The sequence below is a fragment of the Polyergus mexicanus genome, unplaced genomic scaffold (genome assembly GCF_030449975.1).
Source record: "Polyergus mexicanus isolate NDT 795.1 unplaced genomic scaffold, iyPolMexi1.0 SCAF_11, whole genome shotgun sequence".
NCBI lineage: Eukaryota > Metazoa > Arthropoda > Insecta > Hymenoptera > Formicidae > Polyergus > Polyergus mexicanus.
In genome coordinates, this window is record NW_027223331.1 from 4,552,096 (window position 1) to 4,566,213 (window position 14,118).

Below are 14,118 nucleotides of genomic sequence, written 5' to 3' on the forward strand. Positions count from 1 at the left end.
CATCTCGCAATTTTTTTTTTGATTTTTTTTTTTTTTAAGATAATAAATTGTCATTTCATATACCATCGTACCAGCCGTTGAGGCGAATAACGATATTAACGACATGAAATTTTGTTTTTATACAAGATGAGTGAGTGTTGTGCTACAGGATAGAGTAAAATCATCGATAAATTTTTAAATATAATGAATAAAATTCCATGTAAAGACACGATGTTCATCATTTTATGGTCCCCCTCATCGCGCTCGCTTCGATAACCGCTAATTACGGGGTGCGTGTCGTTTACATATTTCCTATCGTATCGTTTAAACTTTAAACGATATTCGGTAAACTGTGTTAACTCTCGCGCGACTTTGTCTGGTATATAATCAAGGTATAGCGAAAGCAATATTAATTTCCCTGTTCGGTGCGCGGTAACTAATTGCCCCCGCTGCATGTTACGGCTCGTTAGATCGCAAATAACGTCGACGGGATTGTCGAGAACAAAGGAGCGGGACGTCGAGACAAACGACGTCCGAACAGTCGGGGAGACGCTGGCCGAGGGTGTGGAGGTCAAGGAGCAGAGAGAGAGAGAGAGAGAGAGAGAGAGACAGGAACAGAAAAAGCTGTGGTGGATAGAGAGAAAGATGACGAGAGGAGAAGCATGTTAAAGTGGAAGAAACGGCGGGAGCAGAGAGGAACCACGAATGCCGGGCTCCTCGAAAGGGGGTTGGGTCCATCCCGAGACGGTGGAAGATGGTGTGCGCGAAGCAGGGGACTGGGCTCTGGTACCCAGCATCCAGCAGACGGAGCCCCGCCCCCACCGGTTTCTTCTCCGTTCCTTTTCCACCTCCAGCCCGCTTCGGGCTTTTACCTTCCTACGTACGGGGCCAGGCCAACCTTTTATTCCAATCTTCTTGTTTTAACGCGCTCGTTGCCTCTACCCCCTCTTCACCGCGATCAACCAGCACCCTCCCTTCTAGCCTTCTCGAGTTCGAGGGGCCCCGGGGAATAGTGGACCCCCGATATTGCGTGTTCCATTCATCGCGCAACAAAACGAACCGCCCAGGCGTCAGCTGATCTTCCAGGAAGCCACTTCCGCCTCGGCGGCAACTTCGCGACACCTTGTCGATCTCGCTGATCCTCGCCGAGGATTTAAATTCTGCGAAGAAAATTCTTCCTTCCCAGGAAGAGGATTGTCACGGTCAGAATCCTCTCCCATTTTTTTTTTTTTTTTTTTTTTTTTTTAAGGTGGATAACATTTTTCGCTTTCGGCGGATGTCCTCGTTTCCCTCGTACGCGATTGACGCTCGTCTCGATTGAATCGAACGACAAGGAGAATTATCGAAATGATATGCGATCGTTGCACGCGAAGGACAATGGCCCGGGGACCGGAGAGATGACACGGCAACAATGACACGTCGTGTTTTCAGAGAGAATCGTGCGAGGTGCATCGAGTGTTTGTCGAGCTCTCTAGATGGTCCCAGCAATAACGACTGAAGAGCAATCTCGCCTGCGCCGGAACGACCTATCTCACGCTACCCCCTTCGTCTCTCTCTCTCTCTCTGTCTCTCTCCTCTCTCTTTCCCCCCTCGTCTTTATATATTCTCTTTCGCCTCGTAGCGCCTCTGATTTCTTTTCGTTTGTATATCGAAATATACGCTCTCTCGTTCTGTTCTTTGTTTTAGCAATCTGTCAAACAAGCGAGTGTCCATCCTCGAATCTCTCTTAGAATCACGTCTTCAAAATCCTAGCGGATTTCAAATCTTTTTAGTTTTTGGTCGATGAAAATCAATATTTACAGCAGAATCAACTCACTTTTCATAAATATTTCATGACACGTCACTTTTCACATATCGAGTAGATTTTCTATTTTTTTTCCTTCTGTAAAATCGAAGCTTTTTCATTCACTTGACTTTCATAATTTTGGAGGTTGCATAATCAAATAATTTTGCGATCTCCAAAAAGCCCGTCGACGTGACGATCGATCTCGCCTCGTCGAGGAATTTTCAACCTGTCGTGGTTTCAATCCGTGTGTTGTTTCTGCGCTCTTAACGGATCGGATTACATATCCTTACTGCTTACCTGCATAGTGACACTATAAGAGCAACAAGATATAGAAGAATCCAAAAGGTTCAGACGTATATTAACGATGGGTTTTATTAAAAAAAAAGTAGCGCTTTAATATATATACAGGTTGTCTACTCCCTGGAAAAAACATGGAAAACCTGGAATTCTCAGGGAATTATTTTATACCTGGAAAAATCGGGGGATTCTCGTGGAATTTTGTTGGAACTCAGGGAATTTAAAAAAAGATTCTCTCTTTGATAATTTTGCTCTTGTACCGTAACTAGTGGATAATTTGCTAATAAATCATGTGAATTGTGTGTTCAAAATATATTACAAATATATATCTATCTCTATTTATATATTCAATGTCTTAACAAAATATTAAATATGTAATTTCAATTTTTAGTGATAAAAGATAAAAATGTTATGCGAGTTAAAAAATTTGATCTTAACGAAACCTATTCAGTTTTATTTTCAGTACATTTATTAATTTAGTATTTGAAACTTAAGTGGCTCTGTGTGTTTTCCCTCGTATGAATGAAAAGTATTAGAAAACGCGTACAATAACAAAATTTATTTTCATCAAAATTGCATCAAAAAATATTTAAAATATTCTTTTTACTTGAAATTTTGAAGAAAAATACCTGGAAAATCAGGGAAATTTTTTACAGGATTTAAATAAACACCTTGTATATATATTAGGTGTACAACTTGGCTTCCGCCGTTTTTTTTCCGAAATTCGAGGCTTTATTGTAAAAAACTGGTTATACATTTATGATTCAAAGTATTGCCCACTCCCAATGATCGTGCCAATTCTTTTTGACTTTGACTCGAGTCTTCATTAAGTAATGCCTCCAATTCTGCATCTTCGAAAACCTTCTCTCTTCCACCGCTATGCCGGTCTTCGACGTGAAAATCACCGTTCTTGAAGCGTTGAAACCACTCGCGACACGTTCTTTCACTAATAGCGGCTTCACCATAAGTATTTGAGAGCATTCGATGAGCCTCGGCCGCAGATTTCTTCATATTGAAGCAGAAAATTAAAACCTCCCGCAAATGACGAGAATCTGGCTCGTAAACTGACATTTTCAATCGAGAATAACTTTATGATGCAGACACAAATCGACTAATGTTTCTATGGGGTTATGTTGACAGATGCCCAAGTTTATCGCATGACGTCTATGATCTATTTATTTCGACCACTACTTACCGCTAAAGCCATCTATAGGAAAACGGCGGAAGCAAAGTTGTACATCTAATATATATATATATATATATATATATATATATATATATATATATATATCTTTTTAGAATTTTGTAATATTTGCAAAATGTTCTTAAAATATATTTTGTACGCTAGACTTTATTAGGGTATTCTATCAATCATATTATTAATAGTATACAATTAGCCAAACAAGAAACATTCATATTTATCTTGCACATTATCTTGTACTGCTAATCGCAACGATTCATATCTCAAAGCTCGTTAAATGTGGACTTCGCCTGTCTCGTGCGCCGGATAATCAAGTTACTCGACGCGCGACGCCTTCTCGTTAAGGCTCATTTAAGGATTCCTGTGATTTTCTCGCAGGCCGTGCGATTTCCTGAAAGGAAGGTTCGATCGAGGATCCCCGCGTGCGCAGGATCGGAGGAGGCTGTAACCTGTCGCGGGACCGACGATCTCACCCCGGGTTTGTCCCGGGGGGCTCATGTTACATCCTTATTACATACCTGAGCGGAAGACAAGACCGCGAGAGGTGGACGTTCGAGACGGCGGAGGTAGATCGAAGTCGACGGACCGCGAGGCCCTTTTGTCTGTGGGAACGGATTACCCACGGAGAGAGAAAACGAAAAGGGGGCATCGCGGATGGAGAGTGTAGGCGAGGAGGAAGGAAGACAAGATATCAGGGGCGTGTTATTTTGGCTCCGAGGCACGTCACGCCCGTCGTCGACAGGCACCCTCGGGCACTCAACGAAGGCGACCACGGGTGATGAAGCCTCGTCCACCGCAATCAAAGTACGCCTCGTCGCATTCTCACCGCTCGATCTCTCGAAGCACAGCTTCCTCCTTCTGGTCCCGTTCGGCCCGTCACGATGTATCGATATCCTTCCTCTCTCGCGCGAGTCCACGTACCACGCGAGATCGCGTTCACACGAAATTGTATCGAATCGGATAATATTTTGAGAGACGCGGGGGAAAGATGCAAGACGACGAAGATAAAAGAGCGAGGAAACAGGAAACGTATCGATCCATTTTCGCGCAACTGCATCGACATATTAACTCGCACCACGTGTAATCCTTAACGACAAAATCTTATATTCTTGCAGAGACAATTAATCTCGCTCGATAGAAGGATCTTCTTCGAAGAGATTAATTTTTGACTCGGACGTTTTGACTCCGGATGATGATTTTTACAAAAGAGACAATATTATCATGTTATATCAATTCTTATAATTTACGTCAATTTACTGTCACTAGCAAATTGGACTCACAAAAAAATATCAAAGATAAATATTCGCATTTGCATATATATAACAAATGTAATTATAAATTAGTAGCACAAAACGTGAGGAAGGACATTACGATTATTTCACTGCAGAGATACTTATGTCAAGCTATACCCGGCCTGCGGAAAAGGCAAGCATGAAAACGAGAAATAATTTATAAAAGGATGAAAGAGAGAGAGAGAGAGAGAGGGAGAGAGTTGTGGGAGACACTCGATGCCCTTAACTTAAGAGCTTATCGCCCTCGGCCGAGTCGGTCGAGCAAGGAAAAGGAGGAGGAAGGAAAAAGCAGCGTGAGGGAGAAGAGGGGGAGAAAGGAGTATATATGTATACGGAGAGGGAACGGATATCGTGTTCCAAATCGGGATCCGAGGGATCGGGTTATTAGGATCGAAATGAATGTAAATCCCCTTAACACGATCCCCGGCCAAAACACGGCTACCCGCGGCTCCGAAAGTGGCCAGATTAGATACCGCTCGTCCGCCGCGATCCCGCAGGATGTAGCAGCCTGATCCTATCTCACCGGCGTTCTATCCTTCGCCGCCGCCGTCGTCGCCACTGCGTCGTGAAACCCGGGACCTACCCATTTACCTCTACCCTGTGGACGGGTCTTAAATCTCGCACGAGGACCGCAGGAATGCTTGGTGCGCGTCCGGCCTAACGAGGTTTTAATCGCCGTCACAACATCCACGGACGACACGTGACGAAGGTGTCACGTGCCCTTAGATCAGAAAATTATTGTGACTCTCCCACGCATGCTTAGAATCGCGGCGAGCAGTCATCTAAGTAAAAGGATGATATATCGGCGAGGAAATTTTGGCAATAGCGTTTTATCGCCGAGGGAAGACCTTTTTCATTCAGAAATAGAGGTTTTTCCCCATTAAATGATAGCGTATGCATTTTTTTTTCTTATTAATTGTTGCACGTATAAAGATATCTGATAGTGTAACATTTATCTCTCGGAATATACACTGAGAGATCCATTTTGTTGAATGAAATAAAATTTGTTTGAATCGACTAAATCTCTTGTTTGGATATGGGCAAAGAAATCCTTTAATTAATACAACAAAAAAATTTTGTTCAAAAATTTCGTAATACTAACACACAAATTTGGTTCGGCGAACAAAATTATTAATTGTACAAAATTAAATTTTTGGTTGTTTTTTTATTTTAATTTTGTTCACTGAATCACATTTGTGTGTTAGTATTAGCAAATTTTCCAACTGCAGTTACATTTGCTTTTGTTACATCAACCAAAGCTTATCCATATTCAACAAGAAATTTACTTGATAGTTGTCTCTTGCGATACGATAAGAAAAAGATATACAGATTATATTCTCCATCTTTTCAATTCTCTCGTCGTTAACGAGAGACTAATCAGTATTTCCCGAACAGATGAATCCGCCATGATTGAAGATGCACTGCATACTGCCCATCACACTACACTGCATAACAATTGACTGCGCAGTGACACACGAATGCGCAAAATAGCTTATGATATTCGACTAAACGATTTAGTTCAAGTAACAAATACAATTATTTAAAACGCGATGAGATGGATGAGTTTGTTATCGCGACAATAAAATTTTATTCGGATAAACAACTCTATGCAAACAAAATAGTTTGTTGGTGTAACATTTAACTTCTTTCCAGTAACATAATTTTTATTAAATAAAACCAAATTACATGTTCAGTCAATAAAATGATTCAACCAAATAATTTTGTTTTATTTAACGAAATGGGTCTCTCAGTGAAGTCATAAAGATACGTCGATTACAAACAAGTATTCTGCATTTTTCTTTTTTCTTAATGTACGTGTCATATGTCGAAACATTGACAGAAGCATGAAAATTTCTACTATTTCTTCTGAATATCTGTGCAAAATCTAACTTAATAATTCTCTTAACGATTTGGAAATTATTTAAGTTTAAAGTTACTATTGATTCTTATGGAAAACCGCGTATTGTAGCGCTTTTTGACAAATTTGATAAGGAAAAAACAACGAAATAAAAATTTTCGTATATATTAGAAGATAACTCTTATAAATATTTGTGCAAAACTTGATTTTAGATCCACTTATTCGTTTAAAAGTTATTTACTAAAAATTGTAGCAAAATATTATCTATCTTTCTCCCTCTTTTTGCAAATTAGTTTGTAGTTGATTTCAGGGGATGTTAAAAGTTTTTGTCATAAATTAGGAGAAATATTAATTACAACAATTTTCTTTTACGAAGACAGTAAATATCATATTATTTTGTAATACTTTAATTTTTTTTATAATCCTGATTTATTTATTTGATTATTCAAATAGTATAAATGTAAGAAATATATCTTTTTTTAATTTTGATAATTTTTTTTGCTATGATTATATAGCCAACATATCCTTAAAATTATTTTTCTCAGAGAATTTAATCGCGTATTCAGATATGAAGGATTAAAAAAAATATGTATGTATATAAAAAGATACAACGATATATTTGATCTCGATGCGTTAGGTTTATAAGTTGAATTTTTAAAGAATGTAAACTAACACAAGAAAATATAATTTGCTTTTTCTCTCTCTGAGTACGTAGAAAGGTAGGAAGCGGATGCGGAAAATAACATACCGAGACTAAAGACTTACACGGTCTAAGGGTCAATTAGCATTAATTAACGCTGCTGGTTGCAGCTGAATGATTTACTAGACACGCCGTGAACGTCGCTTCTTTTCTCATTCTCGCCATTTCTTCTGCTGGCTCCCTGACTTTTACACTCAACTTCTCTTAAATAAAATTCGTGAATTTTTCGAAAAAATGAAATAATCGAAAGAATCGAAGAAAAGAAGATTTCTTCGTAAAAAGAAGTTGCAACAAGGAAAGTATCAACAAACTTTTTTTATTTATTATCGTAATTTTTTTGTTGCAATAAAATGCACTATATGTCCGCATATATATTGTTTTGAATTAGATATTAAATTATTTTATAATTTTTTAAATGTAGAGAGTATTTATTTGTAAGATGTTTTTATTTTGACAACTATTTTAAAGCTATTTAAGTTGTTTTGAAAATTATAATAAATATAGTTCAGCGATAAACAGATCAGTTTTGAAAATGTATATTTCATCTTTTGATTAATCTACCCCTTTGAATCCTCGTCAGATTTTTTCCAAACCTTTCTGTCATACGCTTGATCCGATTGCTCTTGTCTAAAATTTGATATAAATATATATTTATACTTTCAACTCTGTCTTTGCCTTTCAAAACTGTTTGGTCTAAAGCATGTCAAACGAGAAAATGCCACGAATGATTCACAGATAGGCGTTGTAGAGGTCCGCGCCGTCAGCGCGAAGTAAAATTGCGCGAGTGACAAGATAAATAATCACAGCCGCCCGTATTTCGGATACTATGTTGACTGATGTAAAGCGCAACCAGCTTAAGGAAAATATTTATAAATCTACTAACGTATATTTTTCGCATTTCTTGCACGCATTTGTGCAAACAAATCGGAGATTCTATCTTTATTCCACGCAGTTTCATTCGACACAAACTGCATTGCGACAATCGTATCAGGACAAAATCATCCCTTAATTTCTTATAGCATGAATATAGAGATTTTATACAAGCTAATTATACAAACAATATCTTTTTATATTTTTTCTAAAAAAAAAAAGAGAAAGGAAGAAAAAGAAGATAATGCAATGTGGATGCACAGAAAGAAGCGATGAGAACTTTTCTAGATAAATGTATAAAAGATCGAGAGAAAAAGAGATATGAGCAAAGACTATTAATAAACCAATAACTCTGCTCGCCTCGGAGATCGCCATGTTGGGAGTACAGAACTTTAATAAATATTGTAGCATCGTCTGGACGTTGAATAATGCCGCATTCTAAATTCGCGATTTGATCAACGAGGGGTACGAGGACGTTTCTCTTGCACAAGGTCAAAGCCGGATCTAAAGGATTTTGGTTACGTTCAACGGCATCGGATCGCGAAGCTATATTTTCGCACGTTTCGCCACCGACGGAAACACTCCATCGGAATTTGCTTTCCTAGCCGACAATTTTAGAATTGTGGAATTTCCGAATCGAAATAATAAGCAAAAGTCGCTTTTACCCGCCGCCATTCATAGCCGCGATATTCTCGGCGCGAGAGAATTCCGTTCCGTCTTACTTTTTTCTTTAGCTCCCTCACGAATCCCTTAACGCAATCTAATATTATATTGTACATCCGTATCATGTAATCTGTAATCGGCTATATTTATTACATCGTAGCACGGAAACAAATTTCTTTCGATACACACGAAAAATATCGAAATATTTCGCTCTCAAGTTTTTTTATAGAAATTTTTTATATAATAAATGATTCGGATAATCTCTTTTTTTTTTTTCTTTCGAATTTGACTTTCGTAACGTGGACTTCCTATTCATAAAGAAGAAAAATGGTGAGAAACTTTCTTATGATACTCGACTGTCTTAAAGTTAATAAAATGATTAAAGATCTATCAAATGAAACAGTGATTACTTTCGAAATAATAATTTAAGGATGTATGTGTCATATGTCAAAACATTAAAAGCATGAAAGTTTCGTAGATTGTTTTACTATTTCTTCTGAATATCTGTGCAAAACCTCAGCACAATTCTCTTAACAGTTTGGAAATTATTCAAGTTTTCACATATATTAAGAAAACTTTAATAAATATTCGTGCAAAACTTGATTTAAATCCATTTACTCGTTTAAAAATTATTTATTAAAAATTGCAGAAAAAATTCTCTCTCTCTCTCTCTCTCTTTCTTTCTTTCTGTGAATTATTCGTTTTTTTGTTCTTGTGCAATTGATTTCAAACAGTATTCACAATCAAAGTTTTTGTGATACTTCAATTCTTTTTATAATTCGAATTTATTTATTTGATATTTCAAAAGGTATAAATGTAAGAAATATGTTTCTTTTTATTTTGACAGTTTTTTGCTACTATATATATATATATATATATATATATATATAGCCAGAACATCCTTAACTAGAGCTGTATTTCTTTTTTTAATGTTTTACATTGCATGGTCTCAATTTTGCGCAAAAGTCTGCAACATGAAAACTCGCGCGCTGGTTTAAGGAGGCGAATATTTTTGTTATAACTTCATCCCGACCAGAAATCAAGGCGACTTATCACGCGCGAATGGAAATGACAGAGCAGAAGGGGATGAGGGGGAAGAAGGAACTAGTCACGATCCACCTCGCGACGTATTCCTTTGTACGGCCTGCTTATCGAGCCGACCGATTTTTTTTATCGTCGATAAGAAATAAAACGTACCAGATATGACGAACTATGACTTGAAAGTATTTCTTATCCCTCAGATATCGCCGCTGAGATTAATTCATTCAAGGAATACACACCTTCTACCTCCATTCCTCCTCGGTTGGCGCCAATCGAGCACGTGACAAATCGACAGTCGCGTATCTGATCTGACATGAAAGATCGATTCGATTAAATGGAACGCGAATCGAATGTATACACTGAGAGACCTATTTCGTTAAATAAAACAAAATTATTTGGTTGAACCATTCTGTTGACTGAACATGTAATTTAGTTTTATTTAATAAAAATTATGTTACTGGAAAGAAGTTAAATGTTACACCAACAAACTATTTTGTTTGCATGGAGTTGTTTATTTGAATAAAATTTTATTGTCGCGATAACAAACTCATCCATCTCATCGCGTTTTAAATAATTGTATTTGTTACTTGAACTAAATCGTTTAGTCGAATATCATAAGCTATTTTGCGCATTCGTGTGTCACTGCGCGGTCAATTGTTATGCAGTGTAGTGTGATGCGCAGTATGCAGTGTATCTTCAATCATGGCGGATTCATTTGTCCGGGAAATACTGATTAGTCTCTCGTTAACGACGAGAGAATTGAAAAGATGGAGAATATAATCTGTATATCTTTTTCTTATTGTATCGCAAGAGACAACTATCAAGTAAATTTCTTGTTAAATATGGATAAGCTTTGATTGATGTAACAAAAGCAAATGTAACTGCAGTTGGAAAATTTGCTAATACTAACAGACAAATGTGATTCAGTGAACAAAATTAAAATAAAAAAACAATCAAAAATTTAATTTTATACAATTAATAATTTTGTTCGCCGTACCAAATTTGTGTGTTTAGTATTACCAAATTTTTCAACTAAATCTTTTTGTTGTATTAATTAAAGAATTTGTTTGCCCATATTTAAACGAGAGATTTAATCGATTCAAATAAATTTTATTTCATTCGACAAAATGGGTCTCTCGGTGTTCTTCTTATAGATATGTATCAAGCATATTTTATATCGTTATATTTATAAAGGGGCACCTGCGCACAGATTTACCTCGATAGCGCCTATCGACAAACAGGATTATCGTGCGCAGAATTGGCCCGAATCGCTCTGTTATTTTGCATTCCGTCACGTATCGCTTATCTCGCCGCGTGCGAGATTTGTCGATTAAATCTAAGCGCGCTTTGCTGGCGCCGTTCTCCACACTCGAAAATAATTTATGACATTTATGACACATGTTATTTCACGTGACTTTCAAGATTATGATTGAAATATTTTTCACTTCGCAAAAAATATACACTAACATTTTAATAAAATGCGCATCGAAAGATTCTCTCCGATATAGATATAAATATATATCTCGAGATTACATATCTCTACGGCAACTATGTTCCTTTTTGTTGGCCCGTATGGTAGCTAATATTATAAGTGACGTAATTATATGAAAGTATTAATGAGATAATCTTCAGTTACACAATCGACGCGTTTAATTGCGCTGCTTGTAGACAACGATCTATGCGTTCTGCAGAACCGCACGAGTAAAGGGATCGTTAAAATCCATTGTAAATGCATTACCGTAGAACGCAAATGCACGCGCTACTTATCTACCCGGGGACTTTGAAGCTCGCCGGAAGGAAAAGAATTCGGGGAGTCGAGTGGCCTATGGATAGTAGATTTGTATACCTCTCTTTGTCTCTCTCTCTCTCTCTCTCTCTCTCTCTCTCTCTCTCTCTCTCTCTCTCTCTCTCGAGTCATGAATAAAACTGAATAGCCGAACCGGTAACCTAAACCCGGAGTCACTCACCACCTGTTGCTTTTGTGTTTGTACACGTCGGCCTTTTCACAAGTAAAACGACTCTCAGATCGACGACTATAACTTTTTTGTCTCACTCTTCAGATCTAAGGATCTATACGGCGCTTCTAATTGTTATCCCATTAAATGAGAACGTCGGAATGATATATAAACTTATATATTATATATAGAATGTATTTTTGAAATTCTCTCGTTTCCCCTTTCACGCTTATATACGATTATAGACGAATTTAATATTTAGTATATAAATTCATTCTTTATAATTCATCAATAATGTAATTTATTCTTTAACGAAAAATTTTACATATTTGACATATCGATCTAATTAAAATATATTTCGCCGAATTAAAGTTTTTATTAGTGAATAATAATATTTTAATTTTTAGTTGATATTACTTGGATTTTATTTTCAATGAAATTTTGATTTAAATTACGAAATTCAATTATAAAAATACGCTTAATATTGAGAAAATTAAAATTTCATCATATATATATATATATATACAGGGTGTCCCATTTTAAAGGACCCACTCAAATATCTCAGAAACACTGCGTTAAATCGAAAAATGTTTCAAACAATAGTTGTGTGGCTTCAAGGGGGCCATAAGATGGTGACAATGATTTGACCTTGAAAAATCCATGTGAAGGTCAACTTTAAAATCTTAAATGGAAACCCCCATTTTTCATTTAGTATTCTTATAGCTGACATCGAGAGCTTTCCAAAACACTATAATAAAGTATTTTTTCATTAAGTACTTTTTGAGTTATTTTATATTTTAATCTGACATATTTTGATATAAAAAATAAAATATTTCGTAAAATATTCAGTTTTCGTTAATTTTATCGTAATACTTCTATGTACAGAATAATAAGACAAATTAATTAGTGCCAAAAAAAAACAAATAATTGTTTAAAAAAATACATTGTAAATAATTGTCTTAAAAACAATTTTTTTTTTATACTAATTGATTTGTCTCATTATTCTGTACATAGAAGTATTACGGTAAGATTATCAAAAACTAAATATTTTACGAGATATTTAATTTTTTATATCAAAATATGTCAGATTAAAATATAAAATAACTCAAAAAGTACTTAATGAAAAAATACTTTATTATAGTGTTTTGGAAACCTCTCGATGTCAGCTACAAGAATACTAAATAAAAAATAGGGGTTTCCGTTTAAGATTTTAAAGTCGACCTTCACATGACCTTCAAATGATTTTCCAAGGTCAAATCATTGTCACCATCTTATGGCCCCCTTGAAGCCACACAACTTTTGTTTGAAACATTTTTCGATTTAACGCAGTGTTTTTGAGACATTTGAGTGGGTCCTTTAAAATGGGACATCCTGTATATAAAAATATAATAAATATATAATAATAAATATTATACATATATAAATTAAATTCACATAAATAAAATAAAAGGCGATTTGCGTCTATACATGATTAATACGGTTAATATAAAAGCATAAAATGAGGTGAGAGACTTCATTGGATCGATTAACATCTCGATAAAAATCTCGCGCCGACATTATACAAACGCGCGTTAATATTATCAGGCGGTTTTATAGATGGACAGGTACATCGTTTCGCGGTCGCCTAACGTGTCCTGGAATTACGTAGCGACACGTCCCTTCGTTAAACACATGGGCAATTGCAAATTACGCCGGTCTCGGCGATTAAACGTGTAATCGATAAGATCGATCCGATTAATGCGGCCGCTTCGAGATGCGGGGCCGACGACGAGATCACTCCGGAAGAGAGATACTTGGCTGTAATTCCGCGCGACGGTGTATAAGAGCGTGTATTTGATTCGATCTTTCACGGGCAGGTAGACGCGGCGCGCGTCTTGTCACGGGAAATTAAGATTGACATTCTCGCAACCGGCGCGTGTACGCGTGTACGCGCACGGGTCGTTAACGATATCTACAAGTATTACGCGCTCTCCGGTGCAATAAACTCGTTGCCGCGTAGTTATCTCGGTGTACTGTAAAGCGACAATCGAGTCGTTATCCCCGGATAGGCGCGACGAGATCGCCCAGGGGACACCCGCGTTGCGCGTTGCCTTTAAACAAATGTGCGTTCGCCCTAAGGTAACGCTACTCCGAAACTTTCTTCGCGCAGTAGGCCTCATTGTTTCCGTGAGATATGGATAGTTCGAAAAACCGAGTTCTCATCAATTTTGAAGAAACGTTGTTAAACTTTGTAAAAAAAAAAAAAAAAAAATAATTTCTCGTCGCCACAGGGATACTTAAATAAATGTGCCGATGTTGCGACTCTCTCCCCGCATGTTGTATCGTAGTTTCGCCGCTGGTTAAACGTTCGGTAGTGTTATCGGTGTCGAGTGGTAGCTCGTACGTTGAAGCAGAAAGGGCAGCACGAGGGGGAGCAGGTTGCGGCGGGAGAGAAGAAGCATTGGCCTGGCAAAGTGTTTAAGAGAGCGTTATCTTC

At 37.0% G+C, this 14,118-nt stretch overlaps 2 protein-coding genes across 7 annotated transcripts in view; one reads left to right on the top strand and one right to left on the bottom strand.

The window, feature by feature from the left end:
- Positions 1-14,118, top strand: part of Bigmax (helix-loop-helix-leucine zipper transcription factor bigmax) — an 80,996-nt gene that overhangs the window by 26,531 nt on the left and 40,347 nt on the right. For 3 of the 6 annotated variants that reach the window (XM_070304427.1, XM_070304425.1, XM_070304426.1), the window contains exon 6: positions 3,642-3,841. The exons of 2 other annotated variants lie outside the window; for them this stretch is intronic. In XM_070304427.1, the coding sequence (XP_070160528.1) occupies positions 3,642-3,785 (144 nt within the window). In that variant the 3' untranslated portion in view covers positions 3,786-3,841. Of the gene's footprint in view, positions 1-3,641; positions 3,843-14,118 lie in introns of those variants that run through there. One more of the 6 variants, XM_070304424.1, reaches the window with a different exon arrangement.
- Positions 1-14,118, bottom strand: part of Hh (hedgehog signaling protein) — a 43,528-nt gene that overhangs the window by 5,652 nt on the left and 23,758 nt on the right. The gene's annotated exons all lie outside the window — the stretch shown is intronic.